The sequence below is a fragment of the Anolis carolinensis genome, chromosome 4 (assembly GCF_035594765.1).
Source record: "Anolis carolinensis isolate JA03-04 chromosome 4, rAnoCar3.1.pri, whole genome shotgun sequence".
NCBI classification, from domain to species: Eukaryota; Metazoa; Chordata; class Lepidosauria; order Squamata; family Dactyloidae; genus Anolis; species Anolis carolinensis.
In genome coordinates this window covers 113,378,787-113,398,944 of record NC_085844.1, presented here as the reverse complement: position 1 = coordinate 113,398,944, position 20,158 = coordinate 113,378,787, and the positions used below count along the sequence as shown (strand labels likewise).

At 38.7% G+C, this 20,158-nt stretch overlaps 1 protein-coding gene across 4 annotated transcripts in view; it reads right to left on the bottom strand.

Annotated features, from left to right (window-relative positions):
* Positions 1-3,760: 3,760 nt before the first annotated feature.
* The window catches only part of LOC100559936 (glutamate decarboxylase 1), a 47,206-nt gene continuing 30,808 nt past the window's right edge, over positions 3,761-20,158 (bottom strand). For all 4 annotated transcript variants that reach the window (XM_062977639.1, XM_062977641.1, XM_062977640.1 and 1 more), the window contains 7 exons: positions 17,784-17,900; positions 15,190-15,254; positions 14,598-14,676; positions 12,061-12,210; positions 9,963-10,070; positions 6,397-6,486; positions 3,761-6,115 (listed from right to left, as the gene is read on the bottom strand). In XM_062977639.1, the coding sequence (XP_062833709.1) occupies positions 5,942-6,115; positions 6,397-6,486; positions 9,963-10,070; positions 12,061-12,210; positions 14,598-14,676; positions 15,190-15,254; positions 17,784-17,900 (783 nt within the window). In that variant the 3' untranslated portion in view covers positions 3,761-5,941. The remainder of the gene's footprint in view (positions 6,116-6,396; positions 6,487-9,962; positions 10,071-12,060; positions 12,211-14,597; positions 14,677-15,189; positions 15,255-17,783; positions 17,901-20,158) is intronic.

Below are 20,158 nucleotides of genomic sequence, written 5' to 3'. Positions count from 1 at the left end.
TTTTTAAAACAAACCAACCAAAAGCAAATAAAATAAAATAACTAATGGAAGGATTGATCTAACTGGGGATATTGGACTTTAAATTCCTATTCCATAATAGGGAATTGTGAGGATTAACGACATTACTACTGATCATAAGGTACAGATAGAATTTCTAGATCTACTACACATCTTTTCAGAGCAAACATTTTTCAGTTGAGTCCACTCATACATTGGGCTCTGCCTCTGAGACCTCAAATATGGAGATATAAATGGGCATGTCTATTGGCTCCAGAGTTTTGGGCTCAGTTTCTATTTACGCTTATGTCTTGGGTACATATTTTTGAGTTCGTGTGGAAGTGGTTTCCTGAAACACTATGCATAGTGCCTTTGTCACTTAGTGTAGGACAACCAAACCACCACCACCCATAGCTATTTTCTTAGCTACCAATATGCCCTGCAGGTTCATCACTGAACTCTCCAAGTGATCTTACGTAACCGAAACCAAAAAAATAACCTCCATCCTTGTCTGGGTTGTGTGTGTGTGTGTGGGGGGGGGGGGGTAGGAGATAGCAGATTCCTTCCCCTTCTTCCATGTGCACAAGGGCAACCAAATTGTTTCCCCACAGCCAATCAGTTTTAGGCTGTGTCTGAGAGCTATTCAATTGGCCCTACAGACTTAGGGGAGGAGAAGAAGCTGTTCCTTTCTGGACCACCAATATAAGTATGAAGATATTCCACCTTCATAACTATTGAGCAAGAGTCCCTGCTGCATTTATATAAGGATTTCTTATCTTATAGTCTGTTCTGTCACGTGCTGGGCCTGTAGCTATTGTCTTTGTATAGGATGTAGACTTTATGCCCAGCAGGAAGCCAGGGCGCCTCAAAGAGAGGTTCTTGAGGATTTTCCTGAAAAGGATAGTCCTTTGAGTCTTTAATGAGATAACAAAGTCTTTATTATTGAACAAATAATAACACTTCAAGGTTTCCTTAATAAACTGTGGCCTTTTCAGTCTTGTCCCCAGGGGACAGACAATTGGCTTTGGATAACTGTGCTTTCTCTATAAGAAGAACACCCCCTTATAACCTCTCCCAGGCTGTCTATTATATGGGCCTAGCTGATGTGGGACCCACTACTGATTCCAAATGCGTCTGGGTATCGAGTGGACCTACCAACCAAGGCTTGCAGATGTTTCAGCTGGGGTTGCGTGGTTCTGTGGTGCTGTTCCCTCTCCAAGGTTTCTTTGGAAACTTTAGGGCTGTTTCCCTCAGGAGCTGTGAGGCTGAGGGGCTGTGAGCTCTTAGCCAGAACCTTTGGGACCTTTCCCCTGGAATTTCTGTTTCTGATTCCTCGGATGTTCTATATTCCTGGATGTTCTATATCCCCGGATGTTCTTGAGATATGAAGCTTTTCTACGGGATGAGCTGGTCTATGTCCTATAGCTTAGCTTCCTTAAGTGAGACTGACTTAAAATGGCTCCTTCCCTCCCAGAGCCCTGAACAAGGGGCGGAACCAAACTTAATGATGATGGACAGGCGGCCTGCCCTATGACTGCAAACATTAGCAGAAAGAAAATAAAGTTTGAGCTTCTGGTACAGCCGTACCAGCACATAGTCAATAGTGCTGACTACTGACACTATTGTTAGGGGTAAAGCATCCTTATGAGTGGGGACCCAACATACCTCTGCAAGATCCGTTTTGTGGATGGCTAGTCATAACATGACATTTCCACATCTTCTTCTGGCTGTCCTCCACTTCTCGCCCCTTTCCTCAATCAGGAGTCGGGGAACACCCAACTCTTGAAAACAGACTTGTCTCTCCATCTTTCCACACTGGCAAGACAGGCAGCCACCAGAAGTAGTTGTGCATTGTGGCAAGGCCTCAGTTAGAATCTGTTTTGCCAGTGTTCAAAGATAGCAAGAAAATTGGGAAAATTAGAGTTGGATAATGTCATCTGATAAGTGTGATTTTCTCCCAAGTATGGGATGGCAACTTTGTCATCTAAGAGCTAGGTACTCTGACAGATGTGATGAGTATTACATTATAAATTAGTATATACTAACTCAGTTCAACAAATTAAATCAAGACTGCAATTGATGTTGGTGGAGAACGTAATATATACACCCTTTGAGGTTTTGGATAGGCAATCAAAGCTTCTATAATCATTAAAAGCAATACTAAAATTTGAACTGACATGTTTTATAACAGAGCACAGATGCAAAAATATATGGGTGAGTCATTATTGCACAGAGAAGTTCCATAAGACCATAAAAGAGCTGCCCAAGGGAAGTATGTATTACCTGTGAGGATAAAAGCTGCTGCAGAGAAGCAGTAAAAGCACATCCTCAATTTATTTTACACCTTCTATATGCAATAGAGATTCTCCCCCTAGAATCTCATCAACTTCAGCAAAGTCTACAACTGAAATCCTTCTCTTAAATTGTCATGTTTACCCAGGACCTTTCCACCACAATATTTCAGAGAACCCAGTGAAACCCAATACAAACCAAGCAAGCTGCTATTGCATAAAGAAACAGACTGGTTGATCAATTTTTTAGTTATGGTGCAAATATCTGCTGGGCTACAATATTCACGTATGCAGCTGTTTCAGCCGAACTTACCTCTTTCCTAATCTGTACCATACAAAACTATTTGCACTTTTCTGGCCCACTACCCCTTTTAGGAGCCAACCCAGGATTTTATCAAAGTGTGGTTATTGTTTATTGGTATATGTGATTTTATTTGTTTATGATTTGTTTTTATTGTTGAGTTTTATATTGCTTGTTGCCTGGACTTGGCCCCATGTAAGCTGCCCTGAGTCCCCTCGGGGAGATGGGGCGGGGTATAAAAATAAAATTATTATTATTATTATTATTATTATTATTATTATTATAAAAGAAAATCTACAATTTCCAGAATTCCTCAACCAGCATGGCTAATGACCCTGTTGGCTGCAGGATTCTGGAAGATTCAGAGCAGAATTATATTTTTAAAGCTCTGGATTCAAAATAAATTAGATCATTAATCCATTTGGTTTACTCCTCTTTTTTCCACATCCAGTGCCTGCTGGGGAAACTGTATGCACATCTCTCTTGCTCTCTCTTTCTCTGTATATGTACAAATACATGCTATTCCACAAAACATCTCACCACATACCCATGAAAAAACTCCCCAGCACTCACTGCTAGAAGTAGGGAAATAGCAGTCTCAGAACCTGGGGGATAGCACATCTTGGAAGGTGAAAAAAGTGAATGGGGGTCTCGATAGATTAAAAGGACAGACAGGGAAGCAGGTAAAGGCTACTTGTAGCCCAAGGACCATAGGTTTCTTCCACTGGTTTACTCTGGCAGAATCTCTTCATATTTGATGTCCAAAGTATATATAGAATGTAAGAAATGCCAAGATATCAAAGGCATTGATAAAACTTAGAGGGACCATTTGAATCAGGAATGGGGCAAACATGAACAGATAACTCATTCTATTCTATTATGGAACAACTTCAAATTGCTAAATTTCCATTGTGAACAGAAAGCTTCTACTTTGGCTCTGTCACCAGACCCCACCCAAAGAAATTGAAGAATTTTTGGTTAATTTTGAAGTAGAAAATAGAGGACTCTGGTTGACCCGCTTCCCTACAGGAGAGGCTAATTTCTTGATATTGAACTATAAGAAGATCTGCATATTGATCTGTTAAACAAGATATGAAGAAGAGTCTTACACTGAAAGGTGTCTCTCCCCCTCCCCGACAATATATGTAATGAGATAACTTCGAAGAACATCTGTAAATATGTAAATTTATTTAGCATTCATTCAAATAACAACCATGGTTCCACAGTTCTGCTCACTGTCCAGTGAATTATGTGTAACTTTCACAAACTGGTCTCTTTACTGACTGAAGCATAACTCCACACTGTCAATGCACCTTATAAATATCAATGCAAAACACATATACATTTCTAATAAATATGCAAGGATTTCTTCAGACTAACTTTGAAATATAAAAATATATATAATTCATACAAATTTTATAGAAAAAAAGAAATATACTTCCAGAGTTTGGAATCCATGTGTTAATAATAACCTTAAAGTGTGTGTGTTTTGAGGGGAATGAAACAACCCTATATATTCATGTATCAGTCTAGAAATGTTAGTCAAACAATCAACCCAACAAACCTGGATTGACCTATCCATGGGTCAGTGCGAGTACTATATCGTAGCTGTGATCAACAACAGAATCATCCTCTTTTCTGAAAGGCAGGAAAACCTAAAAGAAGCACCAGCCTCTCTCTACTGTGCCATGGCACTGCTTCTGATCTTTCTAAATGCCTAGGTATGGAAATGATATGTCATAAACTACAGTATGTTTTCTCCAAATGAAATGTACAATAAATTGGAAATTCAGGCATATGAAGATGAGAGGCAAGAGGAAAATAGGAGAGGTTGTGGGTATGACTCTTAATGACAGCTAGAAACAAACAGATTTAATGGGAAATTAACAGACTTTGCTATAATCATTCAAGGATTATTGATGTTGCTGTCGCTTCTTGTGGAGCTCCATTCATCAAGCAAGGGGGGTGGCAACATAACCCACTCTGGGATGAAAAGTATACTGGCATCAATATGGAACTAAAGCAAGTATCCTGACATGGATATGGAATTGAGGGAAAGAAGAGGAAAGACCTGCAAGTTCACTAATTTTCTTGTTGCCTTTCAATATAAACAGCTATTTCTGCAGATACACTATTCTGATACGGTGTGGAGCAAAATATTAAGATAAAATGGATATCATAGTTTCCACCAATTAACTTTTGATTTTCACAAAACAGTGAGGAACATGTTTGGTGTTTTGAAAGAATCTAGTTGTAAGCAAGAATCTAGTTCTAAACTGCCATACAATCCAATATTTCATCCCAGACTATCTGTTTTGAACTGGACTACATGGTAGTGGAGATACATCTAATCCAGTTCCAGCAGATAATCTGGGATCAGATACTGGGCTATAATCAGTGTAGATCCAGCCTCAATGAATCAATGGGTAAATCAAAACATATTTAGTTCCCACCAAACCTACTGTAGTTGGAAATAAAATGGATTTATATGCCTAAATAATCTTCCCATCCTATTTTCATCAATTGGACATGTTCTTATAGTACCATGGAGTTCAGTCAAGGAATTACTATATATTTTTGAGTGCTGAGAAACACTGTCAAGAAAAATCTTGGACTGATGTGAATCTTTGCAGTTTGGAATTTGTTCTGCACAAAGTTTGTGCAGGAAACAGTGTTGTCTATCTGGGAAACAGTATCGTCTGCATGGAAAATAACATTTCCATATACAAAATGCTGTTTTCTGTGCAGAAATGATGTAATTGTGGATTTATACTATGTAAAATTAACACATGGTTCATTTACATAGGAAACAGCATTTTCTGCAGAGAAAAAAAAATCATGCAGGAAATTCTGTTTCCTGCACATAAAATACAGTTTTATGCAGAAATTGGACACATACCAATTTTGCACAGAATAAATCCTGAATTACAAATAAACTTTGAAAACTAAATTTTTAAGGCTTTCTGATAACTGGAACAAAACTGCTGAAATTATTTGTTGATACCTTTAAGAACAAACTTAATAAAGAATTGAATTGAATTGAATTGTTCGGGATGCTAGAATGTGTAGGAAGAACCCTGCAATACTATGAATATAAAAAGAATAACAAAATAATCTTAAAAACCTTTTAACACTTATAAATTCCCCCTCTGTTACACAAAATTTCATCAAAGTTTCCTTTTTCATTCAGTCTCTTTCATCTCTCTGTCAATTTCCTACTGAAATGCTGGGAAAAAAGGAAGAGGATAAAAAAAACCAATATGCAGAATAACACTAACAAAAGTTTACACCGAACCCATTACTACAATATAGACACAATGCATACTGGCATTTTTAATAGTAGCACAAAGTATCACAAATCCTTCCCAAGTCTTTCAATTTCTTCCAAGAGGAAATCAATGTCAGATTTCTTAGTTGCGGAATTCGAGAAGACCATTCTGAAAAAATTCACATTGTTCCCATGAGGCTGATAGCTAACCATTGTTGTGCCCTCTTCAATCATCCTTGCTTTTATTTTTGGTGCGATCTAAAGGAAATATGAATTTATTTTTTAAAAAATGAAATACTTTCTGGGATAATACAATGAATATTGCCAACAGTAGGATGCATGATACAGATACAATATAGTTCTAGAATCAAAATGGAAAAAAGTACTAGAAAGTGTGCATATAGCAGTTGAGGTACATTGTGCTAAAAATATTGAAAACTAAAATTTTGAATGACATGCCAAAGTGATAGGACTTCAGTGTTACACAATGATGTGTAGCCTTTTATAAAAGACATGAAGCATAACCATAGAACAACTACCTGATGAAGCCTTCTTTCTCTTTCTGATCCCCTTGGGATCTTCTGAAGACTTGGTGGGATGTACCAAAAACACACGTTGGTGAGTTCAGGCTTTAAAACAGCAAAACAAAATGTGAAACAGCTGGGTATATCTGCAACAAAGGTTTATCTTTATTTAACCCAAGTGGCAAAATTCTAAACTTTATTGCCTCTTAATCCACTTGCATAGGTTCATGTTTTTATTCATAAAACACACGATCATCATGTTATATTGGCCCAAACAAATTAAATTTGGATTCTTATGTCACAATCAATAACTTTTTTGGATTGAATAAAAAGTTTGCATTGTCAACATGTTTATAATGAGTAAGAAAAAAACGTGTCACTTTTTCCACACACCCATACATACATACATACATACATATAAATAATCTGTTACGGTAAGGAAATAAGTGTAGGTGTGTAGATGAAAATGACACTGTGATTGATACTTTCCTTAGTTGGATGAGAAAGACAAGAATGAGTACAATGGCATGATACAAGTTACTTTGATACTCGAGTGACATGTGTCATTTGATTTGTTATTATTAAAAGTGACATAATTGTTAAGTTGTTGTGACAGTAATTGTCGAATCTCTTACAGCTGAAAAAACACTGGTAACACTTGTTGAGTGAGAGAGGTTTATTTGGAAAATTATATAACTGGATTATAACAGAAAAGGAATTCCTCGAGGAATTAGGACTTCATTGCATGAGTAGACAAACACGCACAATGTTGCATGCATCCCATTGCTGGTCTGCCACCTTCCTGTGATTCTGCTCTCCACTGCTATTAATGGATAAAACCCACCAACACCACCCAAACCCACAATGTTTCTATCACACCTACATCGGTGTGATACGTCCATTCCACTTCTATGCATAACGTATGTATTAAACATAATTTAATATAGATGTTGATCTCTGCTCCAAGATATCTTGCATATGCAAATAAAAATATTCCAAAATTGGAAAAAAAATCCCAAATTCAGAACACTTCTAGTCTCAAGCATTTCAATAAGAGATGTTCAACCTGTACTTCCAATGTGTGTGTGTATGGGGGTGGGGGGAGTAGACTAATCCATTTTTGTTTCTATCATTCGAAAAGTTACGAAATAAATTGAATCAACAAATAATAAGTTGTCAACCGAAATTACCCAGTGCCAACTTAATTTACATTTTAGACAGTTCTTGTAATATTTTTGGATAGTAATACTTTTAAACCTGCTAACTAAACTGATGAAAACATCTTGCTTCTTATGTCTTTTTCTTCTAACTGAACTCATTTTCTAATCTATTTTCCCTGCCATCAGAGATATTGTAAAAACTAAGGATTGATCTATCTGATGTTTACATCTTTATGAGACATTTTACATACTAATCCCTCGGGGAAATCAGTAGGCTTAACTCTGATACACATTTATATCCAAGATTAGAAAGCATTTGCATGAACCGATCTATAAAAGTTGCTCAAAATATTTTATGGATAATCAGAATTCTGCACCAGCTGAAATTTGGGGCTCACAAACATACTTAAAAGTAAAGACTTTGCATCTTATTTGCTCACTTTACCTAATTCGTTTGGTTTGTGCTAATCATAGAGAAGGATGGATATTTATGTAAGCTGCTGTTTTCATACTCCACTAAATCTTTTTGATTTCTACAAACTCCATACAACAACAAAAATGAAACCTCATGGAATTGTGCTATAGGTAGAGTCATATAACAGTGATCTAAAAGGCTGGGTCTGGTGTTGAGATACTGATAGAAAACAGGAAACTGGCAAAAGGGCTGGGCTTCACCTTACTGATCAGCCCTTCTCCTGCCTGCCTTTCATGGGCCTCAGGGAAATCCTTTGTGGGCTACATCCAGCCATGTTTTGTGCAGGCCTGCTTTAGAATGTCACCAGTTTGGTTTCTATGTCAAAATGGTATAGAATTAAAGAAATCACAACTGTAATGCTAACTCTTTTTAGTTCCTTGGTGTCGCAACTGGGTTTTCATTATTCTCTTACCTCCATCAAAGTTACTACACCTGTGGTGGTCTTCTTCTTGCCATGATAATCAATACCAGTGTAGCAGTTTTGACATACAACCTCATCAGATGGGCCACCAGAATCACTACCCATCGTGGCAAATCTGGCAGTGCCTGGTGGGTGGAGTGAAGAACTCATCACCCCGCACTCCGAATCTCCTGGCTCCCCCCCCCCCCACTTCATCCCACAGGGGAAAGCATTCTCTGCCCAGCTTCCCTCCATTGACTCAAATGTAGCATGGGAAGTTTCCCATGTTGCTGCTGTGGCATAGTTTTACAATGGAACCCTGTAGGAAGTAGTCCAACATCATGGGATGGGAGCTGGTGGGCTTAATCGTAAACCTATAGAAGATCCAGCACATGGGGCCGGGCTGTGGCGCAGGCTGGTAAACAGCTGCTGCAAGAAATCACTCTGACCATGAGGTCATGAGTTCGAGGCCAGCCCGTGGCGGGGTGAGCACCCGTCAATTAAAAATAAAATATAGCCCCTGCTCATTGCTGACCTAGCAACCCGAAATATAGTTGCATCTATCAAGTAGGAAATAAGGTACCACTTACAAAAGTGGAGAGGCAAGTTTAACTAATTTACAACGTTGGAATGAGGAAGTGAGGAAGTGCCATCAGAGTGGATGATGAAGCAGCTGCTCCCCCCTGTGGCCAGAATCGAACATCCCCTCAGGAGAAGGTTAAATTGCCTTTGCGTCTGTCTGTCTGTTGTCTCTGTTTCAGTTCGATGTGTTTATGGGCATTGAATGTTTGCCCTATATGTACATAATGTGATCCACCCTGAGTCCCCTTCGGGGTGAGAAGGGAGGAATATAAAAACTGTAAATAAATAAATAAATAATGCTGTCAAAAGTAATCCCATCTGATGAGATCTATAGGCCCATCTACACTGCCATTATAATGCAGATTGAACTGCATTACATGATCTGTGTAAACTCATATAATACAATTCAATCTGCATTATAATTGCAGTGTAGATGGCGTCATAGTTGATTGTAATACCCTAAATTCATTTCCACCTTATGCTGTCCCTAAAATAAACTGATAACAGGATTTTCTTTTCAAGATTTGCTCAGAGGGATTTGCCATTCCTATGAGGCTGAGAGAGTGTCATTTGCTCAGATTGCCCAGTAAATCTCCATGACGAAGCAGGAATTTGAACCCTAGGATTTTACTACAGTGTAGAATTAATGCAGTTTGCTAACACTTTGACCAGCATGGTGTAAAGCTAGGGAATCAGGGGAGTTACAGTTTTACAAAGTCTTTAAGCTTCTCTGCCAAAGAGTGCTACTGTCTTACTGAACTACAAATCCCACGATTCCATAGCATTGAGCCATGATAGTTAAAGTGGTGTCAAAATACTTTAATTCTACAGTGTAGATGCAGCCCTAATCTTCAGAGTTCTGGTCTAGCATGCAAACATATCACCATGCTGGTATCTCTCATATTGCTTCAATACAAATCATTCTATTATTTGTAGTAACTGAATTTTTAAACTCCCTACTTACCTCAGCATCAAAAACAAGCTCATAGTGTTTTCTTTTCTTCAATTGTTTATAAAGGTATTCTGTGAGTTCTAAAAATCTGTTGATAAGAATTTCAAATCCTTGTGTGCCCTGTAAGATATCAGATGGGACAAAAATACTAAGATACGTTTTTAGTTTTCCATTCAGTTTTCCATCCTTACAGCTTAAATCCTCATGTCATTCTAGCTAGCTAGCTACTAGCTATCATCATCTATCTAGCCATCTGATTTATAATCTATTTTTCTCCTCATTGAAAAAAAAATCCCAGATTTTAAAAAATACTTTTGGGGCTAGAAAATCCACAACCTTCTAGCTATGTTGGACTTCAATTGCCTGGGAGATACAATTCAAAACTCCTCCAACTTCACAGCTCTGGGACAGTAAATCTAGTTTTCGGCTATTCTCAGATTGGTTTATATAAACGAGATTTCTATTATCTATAAATACAGTAGTATATAGATGCATTCCATTTGCCTCCAGAAATCAAGAAAACAAAGTAATTCTCATCTTACAAATAAAGTCAAATAATCAAAGCATTTGAATTCAGGCTGGATACAGTTGGCTCTCATATACATAGTTTCACTTATCCATAGTTTCATATATTCATTTATTCACTTATGGCTTCCTCTATAAACTACCACCCATTTCCCATTACCTCCATAATTTATCCCATTGAATACAATATAGTTTTCTATTATCATGATGCCATGTGTCCCCCATAGAGATGGGAGACACACAGTAGACACTGAATACCTCTTAAGCTTTATTGTACATCACTACCATTAATGTGGGTTTTATGGTGTGTAGTGAATTTTGATCTTAGGCATAACTATTTGAGTGTTTTGTTTTTATTTTTCACTCATTCATTTTTAATATATTTTATTTTCATCCATTGGGAAGTAAATGGTTCCCATATGCCACGTCCTACCTACAAGATAAGTACTGTTGTTTATTCATCACTTTCTACTAGGGAACCTAGGAAAAACATATTTGGGGTTATTCTACATTATTATCATCACAACAACTTTGGAAGTAAAATTAGTCTGAAAATTGGTGACTTAACTTTTGCCAAATAAAAATCTTTATGTTAAAGCAGAGATTTGAATACCATGAGGTCTAACAGTATTTATGCATTTGTAAATTACAGACTACTCTTTGGATTCTGAGAAGAGTTCCTTTTCGGATATATTAGGTCCTCCTTTTATGAGAAATCCCATAATTGGGAAACCAAGTTGAATAATATGATAGTTCCCCATTGTTCCATTCCATGTACCAACATCATTCACTATATAGGAGAGCCATAAGTAGTGTTATCACTCAGAGTCCAGATTTTCAACATCTTGCATCACTCTCTGCTTTTTAGCATCTGCTGCTGGAGGCACTTGTTTCACTTTCCTAATAGCAGATTGGTCTTGATATTCTCTATTGTTAACAATATCTGGTGTTGTCTAGTTTTGCATTTATTACAGTACAATTAGAAGTCTATTGTTCTCATCCTATATTATGTGTGAAGTCAAAGTGTCCTTTGGGACATCTCTTTAAAAATGTCTCTTATGTTCTGTTGCTCTGAATTAGTTCCCTGGTAGATAAGATAACATAAAAAGGAGTTATAAGCTGCCTTTGGTCAAGTGGTTGGTAGATTAATCTCATTTGTTTTTCTTCTGATTTCTTTCTTTCAGTCCGTGGCTCTCTATCTTACCTTCCCCTTATGGCCTTACGTTAAGAATAGGCAACACATGGCCCATAACATATTTGCAACTTCTGCTTCCAAAGCCTAACTTTAATTTTTTTTAAAAAAATTATTACAGCCACAATCCTAAACGGACTGAAGAATTGAAACTTAGTTCTTATATCACTTAATATGGGTCCCAGAAATTGATTTTAACTGTATATCAAGGAGTGACTTTCATTTTTACTCAGAGAAGGTAGTGCTATGAGTTTAGGAAAAGAAAACATTTCCATGTCTTGTTGAAATTTTCTATCCATGTTTACACTCATCTTTTCATTTTTTTCATCTGAGGATAGTCCCTCTATTTGTAGTCCCAGGTGACTGCCATGTCAATTTCATTTAACTTCCTACCTTGGCTCTCCACATTAGCCATAATTTGAAGACATCGACATGACGGCCACACTGGATAGATTTGTCCCCGGTATCATAAGCTGTGTCATATTGTTTGTCTGGTTGGAAGAGATAGCCAGCGCAAAGCTGGTTACAGGCTTGAAGAAGACCCTAGAAAAAGGACAGAGCTGTCAAAAGATGCAGCATTGGAAAACATCCTTTACCAAAGAACAGTCCCTTGGCACCAAATGTAACTCATCTGGTGCCAGGTTTTCCTGATCACTATTTGGGTGGCTGTTGAATATAGGCTAGAATACTGTATGAGAACTGTCAATCATACTGGAAAATTTTCTAGTGAGAGGAAATGAAGTTAAAAATTGTAAGGTTTTTTTTCATAATTGTACATAAACCATTTTATAGGTCTTGCATTTGCCAGATTTATCAAAATAATATACAATATCTAGAATGAAACCATGCTTGTCCCAGAAGCCAGCTAGGAAATTCTTGTCATAATTGGTAATCTTCCAATCCACCACCCATGTCTCATAAACCACTAGGTGTTTAGAAAGCCTCGCTTTTGCACTGACAGCCACTAAAATAGGGGTTACAAATAAATAAATAAATAAATAAATAAATAAATAAATAATCAGGACCTCAAGATTAAACTTCAAAGACTCTGGCAGAAACCAGTGCAGATGGTCCCGGTGGTGATGGGTACACTGGGTGCCGTTCCAAAAGATCTCAGCCGGCATTTGGAAACAATAGACATTGACAAAATTACAATCTGTCAACTGCAAAAGGCTACTGGGATCTGCACGCATCATCCGAAAATACATCACACAGTCCTAGACACTTGGGAAGTGTTCGACTTGTGATTTTGTGATATGAAATCCAGCATATCTATCTTTTTTGCTGTTTCATACAATAATAATAATAAAAAATAATAATAATATTTTGCTGTTTCATACAATAATAATAATAAATAATAATAATAATAATAATACTTTATTTATATCCCACCACCATGTCCCAGGGAACCCATGTTCAAATCCCGGGAGCGGAGTAAGTGCCCGCTGTTGCTCCAGCTTCTGCCAACCTAGCAGTTCGAAAACATGCCAATGTGAGTAGATCAATAGGTACCGTTCCGGCAGGAAGGTAACGGCGCTCCATGCAGTCATGCCGGCCACATGACCTTGGAGGTGTCTACGGACAACGCTGGCTCTTCAGCTTAGAAATGGAGATGAGCATCAACCCCCAGAGTCAGACATGACTGGACTTACCTTTACCTACCATGTCCCAGTGGGACTCGGGGAAGCTCACAAAACACTCAAGCTGTGACACAAAATATAACAAGTGCAAAACAAAACATAGGCAATAAACAGTCAACACAACATCATAAATTCACAATACCTTCCAACCAAGAGTACATAGCAAGTAGAGTGAATTTAGTTTGAGGTCTCACATTACAAAAGCCTGTGCTAGGATATATATTTATGAATATACAATACACAGGAGTGTGAGAACTATGGTCTTCCATGTAGTCTAAGTTTTTAGTTCTCAAAAGGGAACACTAGTCTTCATGGTCAGTTAGGAGGTTATGGGAATTGGAGTGAAAAACATCTGATAGGTCAATTATCATCTCTGAAAAGGAAACTAAACTACATGGAAGCGGGGAGACACCAATCAAATGTATCATTCAGAGTGGGAAGCAAAGGGTACTTTCAAAAGCAGGAAAATATCTGAAATTCTTGAGAGTTTCTAATTTTTTATATTTTAATTGTACCTACTTATTCATACGTTTCATCCAGTATATTTAAACTTTGTTGGGTTTGCTTTCCTCCTCTTTGGTGTCTTTCTCCCATCACATGTCGCATTGTCCCATGGAACATTTCATTTCTACCAATGTTCACTGATCCACTGTTGTTGTTGCTGAGTTATAGTGTGTTAAAGTGCTTTAGCAATTTTAAATTAGTGAAGCATTAGGATAATTATGCTTCTGCTGAATCTGTGGCCTGGAAACAATAGCTTGTGGCAGTGATCTTTACAGCTTTGGAGATAGTACAAACACATAGGCAAGTACAGATACATTTCACCTTGGAAAATACTGTATTAATTTAAACTGACCTGAAGAGTGGAAATTAAATGTCTTTGATAATGCTGGGAGTCCCAAGAAAATACTTTGAGGGTTGTTGTATGTGTTTCGGGCTGTGTGGCCATGTTCCAGAAGTATTCTCTCCTGACGTTTCGCCCACATCTATGGCAGGCATCCTCAGAGGTTGTGAGGCATACCTCACAACCTCAGAGGATGCCTGCCATAGATGTGGGCGAAACGTCAGGAGAGAATACTTCTGGAACATGGCCACACAGCCCGAAACACATACAACAACCCTGGGATCCCAGCCATGAAAGCCTTCGACAACACAAAATACTTTGAGATGGAGCAAACATCATGTGGGTCTCAAAATAAAATTGGAAAACACAGTACAAAACCTGGGACTTGATTCACTTTGCCAGAAAACATATACATCTGCCTGTGCTGGGAAGGGAAAGGGAACTACCTTCTCATGTACTAAGAAAGCTGAGCACTGCAGTGGAACACCCATCAATTTGTGCGGATTCCAGGTGACAGAATTGGCCCTAGATGAAGAGAATTAAAAGATAATGAACATGTCAGATTCGGCCATATAATCTCAAGCATACATAAATATTAGGAGGCAGCATCAGCACAAAACCAATAATATGACTCAATAATATTTTATAGCTAGGTTTTTAATATAGGAAACCTTGAACCATAAAGTTCAAAGCATCATCAAAATCACTCAACAGAATATGAGAGTGACAGAAGATAAACAAAAGGAAATCTATTTGACTCTCAAAAGAAAGGAAGTGTTGGATTTGCTGCTGAAAAAACCTATTCTCACAGAAGACAGATATTTATGCACATATTCCATCATATAAATTCTATGCTTTTCCTTGTCCTCCACAACTGCTTTGTTCGATAAAAAAGCCTTACAATTTCTCCTATGAGTCACTATTACTACAGCAAAATTTTTACATAGTCAGTCCTTATATTCTATTGCAGAGAGGAAAGATGGTAAAGGGACTGACAGAGAAAGATGGTACTAATAAAGAACTCAGCAGAGTGCTTACCTTTCAATACCACTTAGTTTATGGGCATGCCTTCTTGACAATAGCAAACCTCCTCCCCATGCAGCCTATCAGAAATAAAATTGTTTCATTAGAGAAATCTGCCTTCTCTAAAAGCTTTACAAAATTGATCAGTAGTGCTGTTTGTAATAGCCAACTGTGAGTAGTTAGGGATTCGGGGGCCAAATCCTGGGACTTAGGGACGATCCTTTCTGATAGTGGACTCTGTTGATATTCTGAGAGGTACCAACCATAGTTGTACAGAGTATGCTAGTCAAACAACCACCTCAAAAAAAATCTATAAAATACATATTGACACACTTTTCAAGGCAATGTTTTCATCCTGATATTCCTCTTTCTACAACCAGATATCTGACATCTATAGAAGAATAGGACAATTCTCCACTAGAAATATCTGGTGTTCCGTAGCTCATTTTGTGTTATTTCGGGAAGCATTAAGATACATCTTTGGAAGAGGGATGGTATATCAATAAAGTAAAGAGAGTAATATGAATATTGACTTCATGTTTATAGTTGCACAGAACATAATATCATTTATTTCTAATGAGATATTATATCCTATAGCAGTGATAGCGAACCTTTTAGAGGCAGAGTGCCCAAACCAGGAGGAGGGAGTGGGGTTGGGCACTCGAGGAGGTGATGGGTGGGAGTGCTGAGCAGGGGGTGAGTGGGGGGTGATGAGCAGTGGGAGTGAGTGGGGTCGTGGTCTGGAGGATGGCAAGAGGGGGCAGGGGGAAAGTGGGGGGTGGCAGGCAGGCAGCGAGTAGCAGGCTAGCACTGAGCAAACAAGGGGCCGGGTGATGGGCAAATGGTGAATGAGTAGGGGAGTGTGGCTGGAGACTGACGGCTAGAGGCTAGTAGCAGGCAGGCAGCAGGTAGGTGGCAGGCGGGCAGTGGGTGGGTGGCAAGCAAGCAAGGAGGCAGGCAGGGGGTGGTAGCCAGGCAAATGGTGAGCAAACAAGGGACATGGGCATTGGGCAGCTGGCTGGTGGCAAGTGGGCAGCGAGTAAAAAAGGCGGTGGGCAAGTGGGCAAGCAAGCGATTTGGGGGTGAGTGGGAGGGGACAGCTCACATGTTAGGAAAGAGGGCACTGCATGCCCATTTTGGCATGGGTCCCATAGTGTTATATCCCAGCCACCTTTGGGTTCTGAACCTGGTTCAGAAATGAACTTTGACCAGAATGAAGCTTATTCTAACTTTTTACCCAGTTCTTCTCAGAGCTCCTTCCAATTACAGACCCCAACTGTGGATAGCTCTGAGGTTTCCTTAATTGGGAGATATACTGAAAACATTACTCCCGTGGTAGAACCAGATGTCCCAAGTTCCCCAGAGAATGTATCCTTTAACAGAAGGGAGTTTTTGCATCAACAGAGATCACAGAAACAGGAACTTCAAAGGAGTAAACGTTTGGCATCTAGAGGGGATACTGGATAGCAGATTGCCTTGGGAACCTTTGGGGAGTTGCTTTCCCTTTGCTGTGATTAGATCTAAGTTCTATAAAAGTGTCTTGCACTGTGAACAAGTTGTGATGTCAACGTAGCGACTTCTGAGAACACTTCACCGTTTCCAGTTCCCTGATTTCACCAAGCCAAGTCTCCTGTTCCTGGCGGCCAAGCCGAGCCGCAACTCCCGATGTAATCTGGAGTAAATTCACATTCCTTGCCTTGTTCCTGAATCCAGATTGCTTTCAGCTTTGTCCTCTGCCTGCTTGATATCCAAGACTTCCTAGTGACTTTGGACCTTGTTATTCACTCCTGCTTTCTTGTTGTTTTCCCGCTCAAGAACTTCTCAACAGTTTTGAGCATGTTTCGGTTTCTGGACTTTGGACAATAATATTGGACATATCTATTCAACTCTTTGGACTAATTCATACCATTTCTTAAAGGACTATTGCTCACTCATCCTTTCCACTTATTCTTTCCTGAATTTATTATTGTTTTAATAAAGATATGATATGATTATTGGTCTCTGTGTGGTTTCCAGTGCTTACGCTGCCTTGGGGTGCAACACATAGGTTCATCACCACTGTCCTAAGGAACAATGCAACTTTTTTATCCCAGTATTTTTTCATTACACATGATTTGACACTTACCATAATGCTTTATACACACATCATCGTCATTCAATTATTTTAAGTACACTTATCAATCTAAAGTATTATTTAAAAGAGTTCCCCAGCCTTGTGTGCTGAATAAATTATTAGTCATGGGAGGTAAAAAGAATGAAGTGAATCAATCATCTTGACCATGGGTGGTGTTTCTGATATGGTGAAGATTTCAATTTGAAGTGATATTTGCATTAGGTAAATAATATAAAGAAATCCAGATAATTTTTATCCATCCCAAAAGGGATACACTCTTGCAGATTACCTCTGAATATCATATACAATAACAAATCATGTTTGTAAGGCACTATCAGATCTCTTTTTTGTTCATCATCCAATATATATATTTGTACACACAAACAGAGAGAGAGAGAGAGAGAGAGAGAGAGAGAGAGAGAGAGAGAGAGAGCTAGTAAAACCTTTAAGCATCCCTTACTAAGAAGTAAGTAACTAAAAGCAATGACAGTCTTACATCCACGTGCATCCAGAGGTTGTACTTTTGACAAATGTCAGCAATGTTGGTAAGAGGATCAAAGGCTCCATATACTGTTGTCCCAGCTGTGGCACTAACATACAGGGGAACCTTGCCCTGAAAAAGAACCCAAGATGACAGCCTGCATTAGTGCACAGTCAATAAAAACATTTCCATTGAGCTATCCCAATACTAAATAATAAAAATAAATCATTTCATTGAGCATCTCTCTTGGAACAGGCAAAGATACACCTTGCCTAAAGGAGGCAGTTGTGAGACCTATATTTTAAAATGCTATCCCTGAACCTCTACACAATGAACAACTATTGGCCAGTGTCCAACCTCCCCTTTTTGAGCAAGGTTTTTGAGCATGTGATGGCCTCTCAACTCCAGGGATATCTGGATGAAATGGATAATCTAGATCCATTTCAATCTGTTTATAGGTCTAACTGTGGAACAAAAACAGCTTTGGTTGCCTTGGTGGATGACCTACGAAGAGAGCTAGGCAGGGAGAGCATACTCCTGTTGGTTCTCCTTGATCTCTTAGAGGCTTTCGATATCATTGACCATGGTATCCCCTTGGGCCATCTCACTGGGATGAAACTTGAAGGCACTGTCTTGCAGTGGCTCTGGTCATTGGGGGACCAGAGATGGTGCTGGAGGACTCCTGTTTGAACCCCTGGCCATTGACCTGTGGGGTTCTTCAGGGTTCCATTTTGAAACTGCTGGAAAAGATCATCAGAGTTTTGGAGTACAGTACCACCTATATGCAGATGATACCCAACTCTACTATTCCTTTTCACCTAGTGCCAAGGAAGCTGTCCTGACACTTACCCAGTACCTGTAATCAGCAATGGACTAGATGACGGCAAAAAAAATGGAAACTTAATACAAATAATACAGAGGTACTCCTGGTCAGTTGGAAAGTAGATCAGAGAATAGGGATTCAGTCTGTGCTGGATGGGGTCACACTCTCCCGAAGACACAGGTTCAGTTTGCGTGTCCTTCTGGACTCTGCAATGAACTTGGAAACCCAAGTGTCGGCGATGGCCAAGATGGCCTTTGCATAATTAAACTTGTGTGCCAACTGTGCCTGTTCCTTGAGAAGCCAGATCTGGCCACAGTGGTACATGTCTTAGTCTGGATTGCTATAATATGCTCTACATGGGGCTGCCTTTGAAGAGTGCTTGGAAACATCAGCTGGTCCAAAGAGCTGCAGTCATGTTGCTAACTAGAGCTGGCTACAGCAGCTCTACTGTCTGCCAGTTTGTTTCCAGGCACAATTCAACGTATTGGTTATGATCTTTAAAGCCCTAGATGTTTCAGTTCCAGGCTATTTGGCTGATCAAATCCCCTTGTATGAACTTGCTCAGGCCCTGAGATAGTCAGGAAAGGCCCTTCTCTCAGTCCCACCTCCATCTCAAGCTCAGTTGGTGGGAACAAGAGAGTAGGCCTTCCTTCTCAGTGCTTGCCCCTCAACTTTGGAACTCCCTGCCCAAAGAAGCCAAAATGGTCCCCTCCTTGCTGTCCTTCCAGTGGCAGGCTAAGACCTTTTTATTCAGGTAGACTTTTGAAGAAGATTTTTAAGATCATGTCAAGGGCTGCTGTGCTTTTATATGTTTTTATGTATTTAATCTAAATTGTTTTTAATACTAATGCTGTTTCATACTATTTTAATATTTGTATATTTGTATATTTTCAATTGTATTGCAATTATTTTAATGTTAGCCGCTTTGAGTCTCCTTATAGAGAGAAAAAAGGAAAATAAATAAACATAACAACAACTGCAACGATAATAGAATGGGGTAGCTAAGCTATCAAGCATTTAGCCAAGACATTCTAGTCATTTTGTAGCAGACTATATTTAAATAGTTTCCATCCTCTTTTTCTTTTTATCCTTTTGAGTTAGCATACAGTTTTTTAAAAGACTGCAAACTTTCAGACTAGGTTTCTTGATTGTCCTTTTAGTAGAACTGAGACTCTTCAATACTAATTATAATATAACAGTGTAATGCTAATTTTAGTAGAATTGAGACTCTTCAATACTAATTATAATTTCACAGTCTTACCCTTATGAGACATCATAAGTGGTTTTGTATTTTTATCTACCTCTTCTTTCTGCCCGGTATTTATATTAATAACAAAGAAGAAATAGAAGAATAACAGTAATAGCTGCCAAGTCACATGTTCACTTAACCCTCTTTCTTTCCAGGAAAAAACAAAAACAGAACAATAACAAGATGACCCCCTCCATCCATTTTCAAATACTCTACACATGACCAATTTCAGTCATTTTGGATATTGCAAATTTATAAATAAGAAATAAAATCCAAAAGTGTAGCCATATATTCAATACCCGAAAAGTTTAACAAAAC